Raw genomic sequence first — 13,863 nt, 5'->3', positions numbered from 1 at the left:
TTGTGAAGGCGTGATTATTCAGTATATGCATGCTGATGGTGACAGGTTCGATTCGCGGTCGGTACTGGAACTTTTTGTAATGGATTTTTTCTTAGCTTTCTTCGTTATAGAGTATTTTTGTGCCTGCCACACGCTATACACATGCAAAATGATCATATGCAAAGGAAGCTCTCAGTTAATAACTGTGGAAGTGCTCATAGAACATTAAGAGTATCAGGCTTTGCCCCAGTATGGACGTTACACAAAAAAAGATGAAGATCATGGAGATAGAGCCCTTGCATGGCTGGTAGCCACGGGTTAACCAGAGAGGTCACTCGCAGTTTTTTTTTTCGGTTTCAAAGATGATGGATATGAAAAATCATGAAAATAAAACCGTCGCATGCCTAGTTTTGGTGTCATGGTCAAAATGTCCTCGAAACAGGTTCCTCCAGGGCACATTCCGGTGGCCACGGGTTAGTCAGGGAGGTCACTGGTCATTTTCATGTTACTAAGATGATAGATATGGAAAATCATGAAGATAGAGCCGTCGCATGCCTAGTTTTGGTGTCATGGTCAAAATGTCCTCGAAACAGGTCCCTCCAGGGCACATTCCGGTGGCTACAGGTTGGCCAGGGAGGTCACTGGTCATTTTCATGGTTACTAATATAATAGATATGGAAAATCATGACGATAGATGCGTCGCAAGCCTAGTTTTGGTGTCATGGTCAAAATGTCCTCGACACAGGTTCCTCCAGGGCACATCCCGGTGGCCACGGGTTAGCCAGGGAGGTCACTGGTCATTTTCATGGTTACTAAAATAATGGATATGGAAAATCATGAAGATAGAGCCGTCACAAGCCTAGTTTTGGTGTCATGGTCAAAATGTCCTCGACACAGGTTCCTCCAGGGCACATTCCGGTGGCCACGGGTTAGCCAGGGAGGTCACTGGTCAAGTTCATGGTTACTAAGATGATGGTTATGAAAAATCATGACGATAGAGCCGTCGCATGCCTAGTTTTGGTGTCATGGTCAAAATGTCTTCGAAACAGGTTCCTCCAGGGCACATTCCGGTGGCCACGGGTTGGCCAGGGAGGTCACTGGTCATTTTCATGGTTACCAAAATAATGGATATGGAAAATCATGAAGATAGAGCCGTCGCATGCCTAGTTTTGGTGTCATGGTCAAAATGTCTTCGAAACAGGTTCCTCCAGGGCACATTCCGGTGGCCACGGGTTAGCCAGGGAGGTCACTGATCATTTTCATGGTTATCAAAATAATGGATATGGAAAATCATGAAGATAGAGCCGTCGCATGCCTAGTTTTGGTGTCATGGTCAAAATGTCTTCGACACAGGTTCCTCCAGGGCACATTCCGGTGGCCACGGGTTGGCCAGGGAGGTCACTGGTCATTTTCATGGTTACTAATATGATGGATATGAAAAATCATGAAGATAGAGCCGTCGCATGCCTAGTTTTGGTGTCATGGTCAAAATGTCTTCGAAACAGGTTCCTCCAGGGCACATTCCGGTGGCCACGGGTTGGCCAGGGAGGTCACTGGTCATTTTCATGGTTACTAAGATGATGGTTATGAAAAATCATGACGATAGAGCCGTCGCATGCCTAGTTTTGGTGTCATGGTCAAAATGTCCACGAAACAGGTTCCTCCAGGGCACATTCCGGTGGCCACGGGTTGGCCAGGGAGGTCACTGGTCATTTTCATGGTTACCAAAATAATGGATATGGAAAATCATGAAGATAGAGCCGTCGCATGCCTAGTTTTGGTGTCATGGTGAAAATGTCTTCGAAACAGGTTCCTCCAGGGCACATTCCGGTGGCCACGGGTTAACCAGGGAGGTCACTGGTCAAGTTCATGGTTAATAAGATGATGGTTATGAAAAATCATGACGATAGAGCCGTCGCATGCCTAGTTTTGGTGTCATGGTCAAAATGTCTTCGAAACAGGTTCCTCCAGGGCACATTCCGGTGGCCACGGGTTGGCCAGGGAGGTCACTGGTCATTTCCATGGTTACCAAAATAATGGATATGGAAAATCATGAAGATAGAGCCGTCGCATGCCTAGTTTTGGTGTCATGGTCAAAATGTCTTCGAAACAGGTTCCTCCAGGGCACATTCCGGTGGCCACGGGTTGGCCAGGGAGGTCACTGGTGATTTTCATGGTTACCAAAATAATGGATATGGAAAATCATGAAGATAGAACCGTCGCATGCCTAGTTTTGGTGTCATGGTCAAAATGTCTTCGACACAGGTTCCTCCAGGGCACATTCCGGTGGCCACGGGTTAGCCAGGGAGGTCACTGGTCATTTTCATGGTTACTAAGATGATGGATATGAAAAATCATGAAGATAGAGCCGTCGCATGCCTAGTTTTGGTGTCACGGTCAAAATGTCTTCGAAACAGGTTCCATCAGGGCACATTCTGGTGGCCACGGGTTGGCCAGGGAGGTCACTGGTCATTTTCATGGTTACTAAGATGATGGTTATGAAAAATCATGACGATAGAGCCGTCGCATGCCTAGTTTTGGTGTCATGGTCAAAATGTCTTCGAAACAGGTTCCTCCAGGGCACATTCCGGTGGCCACGGGTTAGCCAGGGAGGTCACTGGTCATTTTCATGGTTACCAAAATAATAGATATGGAAAATCATGAAGATAGAGCCGTCGCATGCCTAGTTTTGGTGCCATAACTGAAATGTCCACGAAACAGGTTCCCGCGAGGGCCATTCCGACACCCGGGACAGGACCAGAGCGTGTTGACCAGTTCCACATGTCCACTATCAGACGCGCATTATCCGGTTGGATATTTTTGCTGAAGACACCAACATTATATCTAGTAAAGCATATAAACCATAATTGAAAGCGTATGCCGTGTACTGAGTACACGACGTGACCGCTCGTGTTACGGTCTGGTTCACAAAAAAGTTACACCAGCGGTCGCGCCGGTGTACTGAGTACACATTCAAAATGTGAGGTTAGAATTACGTATTTTTCGAGTACTTTCCGTGCTTTTTTCATTTTTTTCTGCCTTACTAACAAGAAGAAGAGTGGATCTTGGAATAGGACCAACACCCGGTTCAATTAGGTGCGTATTTCGATTATTTTTTTGCATTTTTCTTAGATGCGTGTACTCAGTACACGCAAGCGACTTATGGTGGGTTAAGGTGAAACATCAAGAAATCCCATTGCAATTTTCCATACAAACTTTAGAGGCACAAATCTGACGAACGAAGCATCGAACCAAGCCGCACTTCATTTTCCTTGTTTTGCTCACTTGCAAAAAGAGGCAGCTTTTCCAAATTGAGCGCATTTCGTATTTAATCGTATTTAAGACTTGTGCTCTTGAAAACGTGAATAGGGGTCTAAGTCGGCCATTGTGGCAGCCTTATTGGTATTCATTGAAGTTTCTCCTTAAGTTGTTTGGACTAAATTCATCATAAAAGCAGTAAAACAGAGGTATGTTCATCTTGTCCCGGGTGGCTATCTTGCCCCGTCGTACCCTACTGCGAAGATTTGTTGAATCGTTGAACGGTAGAAATGAAGGAGTACAAAGGAACAGGATTAAAATTGTTGATAACGGTCAAGCAGTGGAACCACCAGCACTGGATGGGTTGAGGTTAAGAGGCCCTTAAGAAACTGAAAACAGCAAGATGGCTGGAAAGGACGGGATCCCGGCCGGCTGTATGGGGAACTGCATTGTTTTGATTTTGTATGGGATTTTGACGTTTCTTGGCCTTGTTGTTTACAAAATTTCTGTAAGAGTGAAAGAGAGGGAGAGAATTTCATGCAGTGCCCTATATGTAATGGGTTGAATAAATGGAATAAATCGCACTTAAGGCGAAACTGGAAGCGTTTCCTCACTTTTTGGTTTTTCATTTTTTTATTAAATAACAATTGATTGATTTATCTTTATTTGAGAGATTTTCAGCCCTTGGCTGATTCATCTCTCTCTCATTAAATAACAAAGCAATATTTTCAAAATCGGTGTTGCGACGGCAATTTGGTGTTTGGTGAAACTAATAGGAATCAATTGAATTTACTGGGATTGTTAGAAGATTTAGTAATAAGATACACGTCGAGTTGGCGAGTTCGTTCCTCTACCGGTGAAAAATAGGAAACTATCATGTAAGTTAATTTTAGTGAAAATGTAATGTAAAGTTAATTGAATGAATTATATTGAAGCTACCGTAAAAAGTTGCTTTCGATATGTGTTTCGATCCGGAGAAAACTCGCGCCAACAATCGGTTTTCGTACACATGTAGAGGATGGATCAAGGTATCTTCTGTTTTTTCTTTGGAAGTGGAAAATGTTTTTCGTTTTTGCAGAAACCATTGTTGAACGAAATTTCACAACAAAATGGTTTTTGAAAAAATGGAAAACTTTTTCAACACGAAAAAATTCAGAAGATACATTGATCCACACTCTGCATGTGTACGAAAACTGTTTTTGAACATATTGCTTCGTTATTTTTTTTTTTAATCAAAAACTGAAAAAATGAGAAAATGCTTCAAGTTTCGCATTAAGCTTGATTTTTTAAATTAAAGCTGAATAAGCTGTTATTCAGCTATCATTGTTACTTGCTTGATTACTTGCAAACTTTTTAAGCGCAAGAAACTAGCAGCATCAATCAATCTCACAGATTCTTAGACAGCATTTATTTATTACGTAACGCTAAAATCGAGATTTTTAAACGCTTTTTGTTTGAAAATCCTGAAATTTTTGTATGAGTCGTAACGCTCTCCCGTACTCCCCCGCCCCTTAGAGCCTTTGCCATAACTCAACCAGTTTTAAACCAATTGACTTGATTTTTCGTAAGCGAACAGTACTGATCGCGCCTCCCGTGAGTTAAAAAATGACGAATTTATGGTCAAAAATCAACCCGTGCGAAAAATAATCGGGTTTACTGTCGCGTGTCTTATTCAACAAACTGAGACCCCATAGTCGAAAACCTACCTTACCTTGTTGGCTACAAAGTAACTTTACTCCAGCGCCAAGCGACTAGTAGAGCACCATCTTCGTCGGTCTTGGGCGATGTTCTTCCAGTTTCTCCGAACGTGTAGGGATTGTAGATCTTCTTCAACCACGTCGTCCAGCGCGTTCGTGGCCGCCCATTGGCGAATACCAGATTGGATTTTGCGAGGGCCCGATCAACGATGGATCAAATGTTTAACCTGCGAATGGTCCTAGTATGTTTTTGGAGCATAACTTGCAGACTCACTATCAGTCTGTTCATTGATAATCAAGCAGCGTTCGATTCCGTTGAAAGAATTGAGCTTGGGCAGATTATGTCAGAACCTGGGTTTCCGGCGAAACTAACCATGTTGATAGGTACGTGCAACGCTGGATGGATCAAAATCAAGTGTTGGGAAAGCAGACGAAGTGTGCCAACTACTTTTTCCATGGAAGTTCGGCTATTAGATAAAATAATTCACTAACTATAATTTATGGTAGGGTTAAGATTAAGTTTATTCTTGTCAGATATTCAGAGTACACATTCATTATGTATTTGTAGTTCAAATGATTTATGATTAATGGAGAATCAATTAAAAGAAAATTCACACCAATGAATATCGAGGCATCGCACTGTCCTCAATAAAAATCGTTCTTCCTTAGAAGAAACCTGTCCTAGTGGTAGTGAAGAAGTTTCGTTTGCCCATGGTGTTGGTTTGGTTGGAGGTCGCCTTTCCGGCAGCGTTGCCACCAGCATTGCGAGACCGTGAATTGTTGTTGCCACCGGTACGGCGCGATGATGAGTTACCAGTGTTACCACCAGCACCACCACCACCACCTCCGGTGCGGCGCGATGACCCAAAACCGTTGCCATTGTCAACAGCGCCACTGCTTCCGATGAGCTTCAGCTGATCGTACAAACTGGCGGACAAATTGAAGGCACGGTTGCTGATACCGTTGGATTGATTACCACCACTGCCGCCACCGCCGCCATTGCGTCTGCTGTACAGGTTCATGTTCGACCCTCCAAGGGAGTTGGAACCACCCCCGAAGGAATTGTTTCCGTTTCCGTAGGAGTTGTTACCGGATCCGAAGGAGTTGGAACCTCTGAAGGAATCTAAGCCTCCGAAGGAATTATTTCCACCTCCCAAGGAGCTTAAGCCTCCCAACCCAAAGCCGTTGTTGTTTCCAAGATTACCCATCCCGAAAGAGTTCTGTCCACTTCCGTTGGCCCAGTTGTTTCCACTACCGGACGAGTTGAAAGAGTTTGAACGCATGCTGTCATACTGATTACTGCGGTTGTTGTCCCAAACCGAAACGAACGAGTTCGAATTCGGCCTTGGCTGGTTAACAAATCTTCGCTGGGGTGGACCCATGGCTCTACCACCGGCCCCACCGGGTCTTGCGACGGCATTTCTGTTGCTGGCGGCCGGGCCTTGCGTATCGCCTGGCTTGGCTTGCTTCTTCAACTGGACCTTGTTGAACTTGTAGTTCAACTCGTTGGCCAGGTTTTGAATGTTCTTGGCAGATGCTTGGTCCACCGAGAACATCAACTCAACGGCTTGTTTGTTCGGAAGTTCCTTGCGAGAAAGAACCTTCCACTTGGAAATATCTAGACCATCGTTCTGGCTTTTAACAAATTCCAAAATGGCTTCATTGTTCTCTTTCTTGCTATCGGGAAACACGCCGGTGTAGATGTCACCACCCTTGAGCAGATTTCTTTCGTTGACCATTTTCAGCGGAATTCCTTCCGGGACGCCTAATTTACCAACGATCTTATGAAGCCATTGACGGGTAGGGGCATCGGAGCAATTGACCCGTAGATAACCGGCCTTGACGAAGGTGCAGCTCTCGAACCGAGGCTTGGTTTCGGAATCTTTCTGTTGGACCACTTCCTTCAGGATGGCGGCCTTGACCTCGTTCGATTGTACATGAGTCAGGGTCTGTTTCGGGAAATCCTTGGCAAGAACTGCCATTGCCAAAGCTCCAGGCAAAACATCGGCAGGCTGTGATCTGGCCATCTTCATCGGTGGACCGCCAGCGGACGACGACGCGAGGTTACGCTTGGGAGCGGTACTACGCTTCTTGCGCATAACCTCGAGGGCTTCCTCCTCGGTGTGACCGTTTTGCAACAGCCACGTGAAGCGTTTCTTTTCGGCGGGCGCCAACTTCTTGACTTCGGCTTCGATGACCTTTTCGTCTTTCGGTTTCGGTCCCTTCTTGGTGTCGGCGTTGAACCGGTCCCGAAGCTCTTTAGTCTTCAGCGGTTCCTTGGCCAGCTCGGCGGCCTCTTCCTTCGAGTAGCCCTGGTCTAGCAACCACCTGAAGCGCTTCCGGGCGGCACCGTTTAGGCGAATCGGCCTCTCCGGCTTCGCCTTGGCGTCCTCGGTCTTTGCGGCTTCACCCTCTGCGGCGGGTTTGGCCTCCTCACCGGAAGCGGCTTCAGTTTTCGTCTCGGTCTTCGAGGCGTCCACCTCCATTGCGGACGGCTCCGCACCAGCGGAAGAAGCCTCTGCGGCAGCCTCGGACGAAGCTGTAGTAATGGGTTCAGTTTCTTCCTGCTTCACTTCGGCCGTCGGAACTTGCTGTTCCTCGGCGGGCTTGGGCTCGGTAGCTGGAGTGCTCATGGTGTGGCGATGGTTGCTAGTTAGAGGTTATACTGTGTATATGCTGTTGACGAAAACAGGGAGAATCCAAAAATTAGTGACATCCGGGTCCGTCGGGCTAGGTGATGAGACTAAAGGTTCCGGTCCGATCAGCTGATGTCAACTCTGGAGGTGCGTAAGAGTCAGCGACCAATTGGGAACGGAAACTAGAAGAAAAGTGATAACTATTGTGGGAAGTACTTATGACCAACGGAGCAGATATCCATTAGGTCAAATGAGAGGACCCTTATTACGTTAGATTGTTTAACATAAAGTCACATGACAAGTGATTTCGAATACCTCAAACCCAATGGTTTTAGATATTCAACTTATTATGCCAAATGATCTTGTGAGAAACGACTCTACGTCATTTAGGGGAAACCAAAAGCAAAGGAACGAGTTGAAACATTTCGACTTATTGATTTAGTTTATATCTAGATATAGATACAGCTACGGGGGATTCCACCAAACATACTCAGACCAGCATTTTTCGAAAATATTACCAAAAACTTAGGATATTGATTTTACGATTCTTATGGCAAAAAAGTAGATGTGTAAATTATTGGTAGTGTTGAAATTGCAGAACACGAAACTCTTTCCAACGATTTTGAAGAATGTCAACTGTCTCTATGCCAAACGACCTTTTATGTCAGATAACACGAACTCTTTTAAAATTGATGTTAGTGTAATAGCACTAATGGGCCTTTGACTGAAACCTGAATACAATTGACTTGATTCGTCACTAAAGCTCAAACTTTGAAAGAATTACCCATACTTAATTATATCCAACACTTGTTTTAAATTATACCTGTTTCAATCAATGAATAAAGTAGAACAAATAAATTCACAAACTTCAAGGCGGGTCCGTTCAACACTATAACTTGTAAAAAATAACAAGTATTCACACACGTTTTTCCATAATGGTTTTCATCACTTCGACACAGATATGAATCCGTAGGAAAAAAAAACAGAAACTACTTACTTGACGCTGATGTCTAAAGTTGCGGATTTTTTTTTCTTAAGTAACAGTCCTCGAACTAACTTTCAAAGCTAACGAAACCACTAGTACGCTTACACTCCAACTGATTCGCTACCACTCGAGGGCTCGTTTTTGTATCAACTTAGGTACGGAAATATGATATTGTTTCTTTGAAAGATTTTTACCGACAACTGTAGCAAAAATGTTCTACCTCCGATCAGGTTCAATCAGTTGTGTGTGATCATTTACCTAGACATCGATTCATCGCGATTTCTTATTAGACTATTAATAACATCTCTTTGGTGTAACATCAAAATTTTCTACCTAATCTATGTTGTTTGCTGTGAATGAATGCTTCTTGAATGTATATACTTTCAAAGAAGTTGTTTTTAATTTTGTTTTATTCTTTTCTAACTTTGATACAGGAGAAATCAAACGACGGAGCTAGCCAAAAAATAGAGCTACAGATCCGCCAAACTTGCCCCAGAGTAGAAGGCATCAGTTTTGGTCATAGGTAGTCCGTTTATACAACCTATTGCCATTCAAATCGCCATGATTATTTTTTTTTTTTCAACGAAGAGATCCTTATATAATGATTCCAGTAGTGAAAACCACGAGGACTACATGGATAATATTTAAAAAATAACTGTTTCTAATATATTAACTATTTCTCTTTTACTAAGAATGAGACTTCCTAAGAATACCAGTTCCTATAGTTTTTTTCAGTACAAATTCAAATCGATAAGATTGAATAAAATTTTGAACTAGATCGAAAAATGCTGGTCCAAGACTCGTTTAGTGAGAGACAACGCAATTCCTACCGAACTCAGAGACACGATTCGGAATCACCGCTAGGATCAGAGTCTCAACCCTATTGGCTCATCCTGACGCCATCCCATCGCTCGAAAGGACACACTAGAGGAGAAACGGGGACGACAATGCTAAAACCAGTTGAGAAAATTCCTTCCGAAGGAGAAACCAACTTCCCACCGGCGGAAGACAACTATATCCAAACAACTCCAGAGTGCCACTGCTGCTACACCCAACTGAGATGTGTAAGTGTGTCTCTATTTGTGGGCCGGAACGTTTAGTTGCATCCGCTTGTCTATCTGCTAGAAGAGAAGAAAAGAAAGAGAGAGAAGTAGGAGTGAAATAAGTCGCTCCGTTTGCGCCGGCGAAGCACGGACCAGAACAGTCCGATGTTCCGGTAGGAAGCTTTCACGGTAGGAGTTCCCTCCGTTGTCGGTTCTTCCTTCGTCGCCGCCATTACTGCCACACCGGAGGCAGGCAGACAGGCGACTCAGAGATTCGTTCCGAGATGGGGAGGGTCATCCGACGTGACGATTTTGTAGTCCATTTAGCGTTACCCAGGCTGTACCGCGAGGAGGCGGACTACTCTACAGCCCACTTAAAAGCTTTTCGAAGTTCTGGAGCGACCGGCGGCAATGGCCAAGCGATCAACGCGGGGAGAAAGGAAGGAATGTTAGTATCGTTACAAGAAACCGATTATACCTTATTGCATCTTTACGGTTGTCACGGTTAGAAGTTTTCGAAGCAGTAAGGGATCGAAGAGGATCCTTGCGAACATCGTGTGGAAGGGAAGGAATGTTAGTGTTGTTACTAGAAACTGCATTTCCACAAGAAATTTTTGTTAACGGAAGGAGTTCCAAAAGTAACGGAGGTGGTAGTCCATTTAGCGTTACCCAGGCTGCACCACGTGGAGGCGGACTACTTTTACAGCCCATACTGTGATATATTCCATGGACAAGAGCAGAAATTGTTTGTCGACAGGTGGAGAAAGAAGGAGGAGAACACACAGCTAACCGAAGAAGTTTCGGATTAGTAGATTAGTCGGACACAGTGTTTGGTTAGGGTTACATTAAATTTATTCAAAGTCAAAGTCATAATATGGTATATATCGAGTCAAATTTTTACTTCCAATACTTAATAGTTAATGCATTTGAATGAAAATTTGTCGCACTTCCACATTGATAAAGGAATACTGTGATACTTTAGTTATGTTTAGAAGAAGCCAGTTCGAGTAGTAGTGAAGAAGCTTCTATTACCATAGTAGTTGTTGCTGCTACGACCAGAATAGGAAGAAGGACCGGAATTTTGGTTTCCGGCGTTTCGACCCCATTGGTAGTTGACGCTGCTGCCAGCGCCGGAATCGTTGTCCCCGGTACCACCGACAGAACGACGTTGTCCGAAGTTGCTGCTGTTGGCGTTGTTAAAGTTAGTGTTGCTGTTGTTGCCACCGCCCATGTTGCTATTGTTGGCATTTCCACCGCCAATAAGCTTCAACTGATCGTATAGACTTTCGATCAAGCTGTTGTACGGGCGGTCACTGTTCGATTGGAATCCTCCACCACGTTGTTGCCCTGCACTTGCGATGGCATTGGCAAAGGGGTTGCTCGAGGCGAAGGAGTTGTTGCTGTTGTTGTTGTTGTTGGCTCCACCTCCTAATCCGAATGAATTGCCGCCGTTGCTCCAACCGAACCCTTGGCTGCTGGAGCCGAAAGAGTTCCGCATGTTGTCGAATCGATTGAAATTGTTGCCGACACGATTCTGAGCATAGTTTCTATCCCAAACATTAAAGTTCATCTGGGGACCCTGAAGTTGCTGTTGGAAGGGTCCACGCACATGCGGCGGACCCATGTTTACAACAGGTCTTTGGTTGGGATTTGCTGGGCTATCACCAGACTTTGTTTGCTTCCGGATCTTGATCTTGTTGAACTTGTAGTTCAACTCATAGCCAAGACCCTGCAGGGTCTTGGCAGATGGCATATCCAAGGTGAACGTCAGCTCAACCACTTGCTTGTTCTGAACCTCCTTCCGGGACAGAATCTTCCACTTGGAAGTATCGATGCTGTCATTCTGGCTCTCGACAAATTCCAGAATGGCTTCGTTGGTGTCCTTGCGGCTATCGGGGAAGAATCCGGTGTAGATGTCACCCTTCAGGAGATTCTTCTCCGCGATAATCTTCAAGTTGGCCATACCTTCCGGAACGGCCAGCTTCGCTACGACACGCTGAAGCCAACGACGGGTATCCTCATCCGAGCAGTGGACCCTCAGATACCCCTTAACGTAGGTGCAGCTCTGGAAGTGAGGTTTCAGTTCCGAGTCTTTTTGGGCAATAACCTCCTTCAGGATAGCCGATTTAAACTCATTGGCCTGTGCTTTGGTAAAGGACGTGTTGGGATAGTCCATAACGGCGACTGCCATCACCATTCCTCCGGCAGGGTCTACTCCCGTCTTGTTGACCTTGTTCGGAGGAGAAGCACTGTTTGCCGAGAGATTGCGTTTGGAGGCGCCCATTGGCTCCCGTGCCATCTTGAGGGCTTCCATGTCGCTGTGGCCATTCTTTAGCAGCCAGTTGTATCGCTTCTTCGCTGCGCCACTGAGGTTTTTGTATTCATCCAGCTCTTGAACCTTCAACGGTTCCTTGGCTTTCTCAGCGGCATCCTCAGGCGAGTAACCCTGTTCTAGCAACCATTTGTAACGCTTACGAGTGGCACCATTGCGGCGGTTCTTGTTGTCGGCCTTCGCCTTGGTGTCACTTTCACCTTCAGCAGGTTTGGCTTCTTCACCGGAAGCAGCTTCAGGTTTCGTCTCGTCCGATGACGAGTCCACCTCCTCTGCAGCAGTCGGTTCCGCAGTATCAGTTGAGGGCTTTGGGCTAGCCCCTTTCTCACCTTTCACTTGTACGTCCTCATTGGAGGCCGTAGAAGTTTCCTGCTCATCCTCTGCTTTCGGTACCTGCTCCTCTGCAGCTGACTTGGTATCGGCAACTGGAGTACTCATGGTGGATACTGGTTGCTAGCTCTTAGGGATTTATGCTGTCGGTAACACCAAAGAGATTCGACATTAGTGCCGTTTGTAGGATGTATCGCCCACACGATGTTGACGAGGGAACTAAAGGTTACGGTCCAAGCTGTACCCACGATGGCTCTGGAAGCGCTGGTATCCATTTTGTTTTGGAAAACCTTTTTTCAAGTTTAAAGGTATAGACTATAAACAGGAAAGGGCTTAATTTGTATGGGAAACAGTTTACATCGGCATAATGCCGTTTGGCATAACACAAAGAATCGGACGTTTCCTGAATTAACCCTCTACTTCCCATGGTTGCTCTAGAGCACCATCGATTTTCGATGAACTCGGGACAAATGGAATTAGATGAATATGATGCAATAATTTTAAAAATATGATTGGAACCTCATAAGGTAGATCCAACTACTAACTACTTGTTTCAATAGTGGAACTATTGATAAACAATCAAAAACCTATTGATTTACAATCAAATTTTTTTTCATTGATTTCGAAAAATTTAGCCAATTTACAATAACATTTGTTCGAACACTTTTCTCGGAAACGCTTATTAGCATAGATATAGTCGTTCAAAGTCGTGGGAAGGAAAGGGTTAAGACACATTTTGGCGCATATTTCTTAACCAATACGTTGAGTTGTACCGTAAAGGTACCATATTTGCGCGGATCCAAAATTGACGCACTTTTGAATTATTTCTACCATAACTTGGCTTTAACTAAAAGTAGCATTTAAAAGTCAATTGTTTAATTTTTATTTACGTTTCCTCTTAGTATCCCAATCGAAAAAAGTCCATATTTTACTATAAATAAGCGAAAGTAAAAAATAATTCAAAAAATCATCCACCGGGTGCGTCATTTTTTCCAATCCTTAGCGGAAGTGCTAAATATCTGTCATCAGTTTTTGAGCAAAAAATGTTTTACAACAATTTTGTCAAAAGCTATAATAAATAGGTTATTACACGTACAAGTTTTTGAGAAAATAAATGAAATGCTCTGGTTTTATATACGACGCAGATCATAATCCTAGCAACTTTATAAAATAGCGTAATTATTATGCCATACGGCATTATGCCAAGCAACCAATGGCGTTATGCCAATAAACATAGTTTCCTTTTTTTCTATCTTCCAACTCACTAATTTTTTCTTTCCGATCATAGCATAAAACATAATATAATATAATACAAATACAAATTGTGACACATTTGGTTATCAACTCAAATTTATTAGTTCCAGAGCCCGTCAACTTTAAGCAAGGGCCGAAACGTTTAGTTCCCGGCATCGATTTCTATCTAAAAAAACTAAAAAAAAATAAGGCTTCCATTCACAGTTTCCCGTGATAGACTGGACAAATTTTGACATGCAAGTGTTCCAAATCCAAAAGGTTGCATGTAGCCCATTTAGCGTGACCCAGGCTGCACCACGGGGAGGCGGACTACGCTACAGCCCAAAAAAATATTATAACCAATGCCGGC

The 13,863-nt window shown here is 44.2% G+C and overlaps 2 protein-coding genes across 2 annotated transcripts; both read right to left on the bottom strand.

The window, feature by feature from the left end:
* Window positions 1–5,431: 5,431 nt before the first annotated feature.
* LOC109426579 (uncharacterized) lies at window positions 5,432–9,974 on the bottom strand. The gene has a single exon (XM_029869745.2). The coding sequence runs from the start codon at window positions 7,565–7,567 to the stop codon at window positions 5,600–5,602; it is 1,968 nt and encodes a 655-aa protein (XP_029725605.1). The 5' UTR covers window positions 7,568–9,974; the 3' UTR covers window positions 5,432–5,599.
* Window positions 9,975–10,427: 453 nt separating this feature from the next.
* LOC109410522 (homeobox protein 10) lies at window positions 10,428–13,789 on the bottom strand. The gene has a single exon (XM_029869746.2). It carries the CDS (start codon window positions 12,366–12,368, stop codon window positions 10,587–10,589), a length of 1,782 nt encoding a protein of 593 aa, XP_029725606.1. The 5' UTR covers window positions 12,369–13,789; the 3' UTR covers window positions 10,428–10,586.
* Window positions 13,790–13,863: the final 74 nt, after the last annotated feature.

This window comes from Aedes albopictus, chromosome 2, assembly GCF_035046485.1.
Source record: "Aedes albopictus strain Foshan chromosome 2, AalbF5, whole genome shotgun sequence".
Lineage (NCBI taxonomy): Eukaryota > Metazoa > Arthropoda > Insecta > Diptera > Culicidae > Aedes > Aedes albopictus.
Note: the sequence above shows the minus strand (reverse complement) of the source record. Positions and strands in the feature narration are given on the sequence as shown.

What these genes read in the sequence shown, in the direction of transcription:
- LOC109410522 (XM_029869746.2), bottom strand. Translation starts at nt 12,368, where the DNA reads ATGAGTACTCCAGTTGCCGATACCAAGTCAGCTGCAGAGGAGCAGGTA.
- LOC109426579 (XM_029869745.2), bottom strand. Translation starts at nt 7,567, where the DNA reads ATGAGCACTCCAGCTACCGAGCCCAAGCCCGCCGAGGAACAGCAAGTT.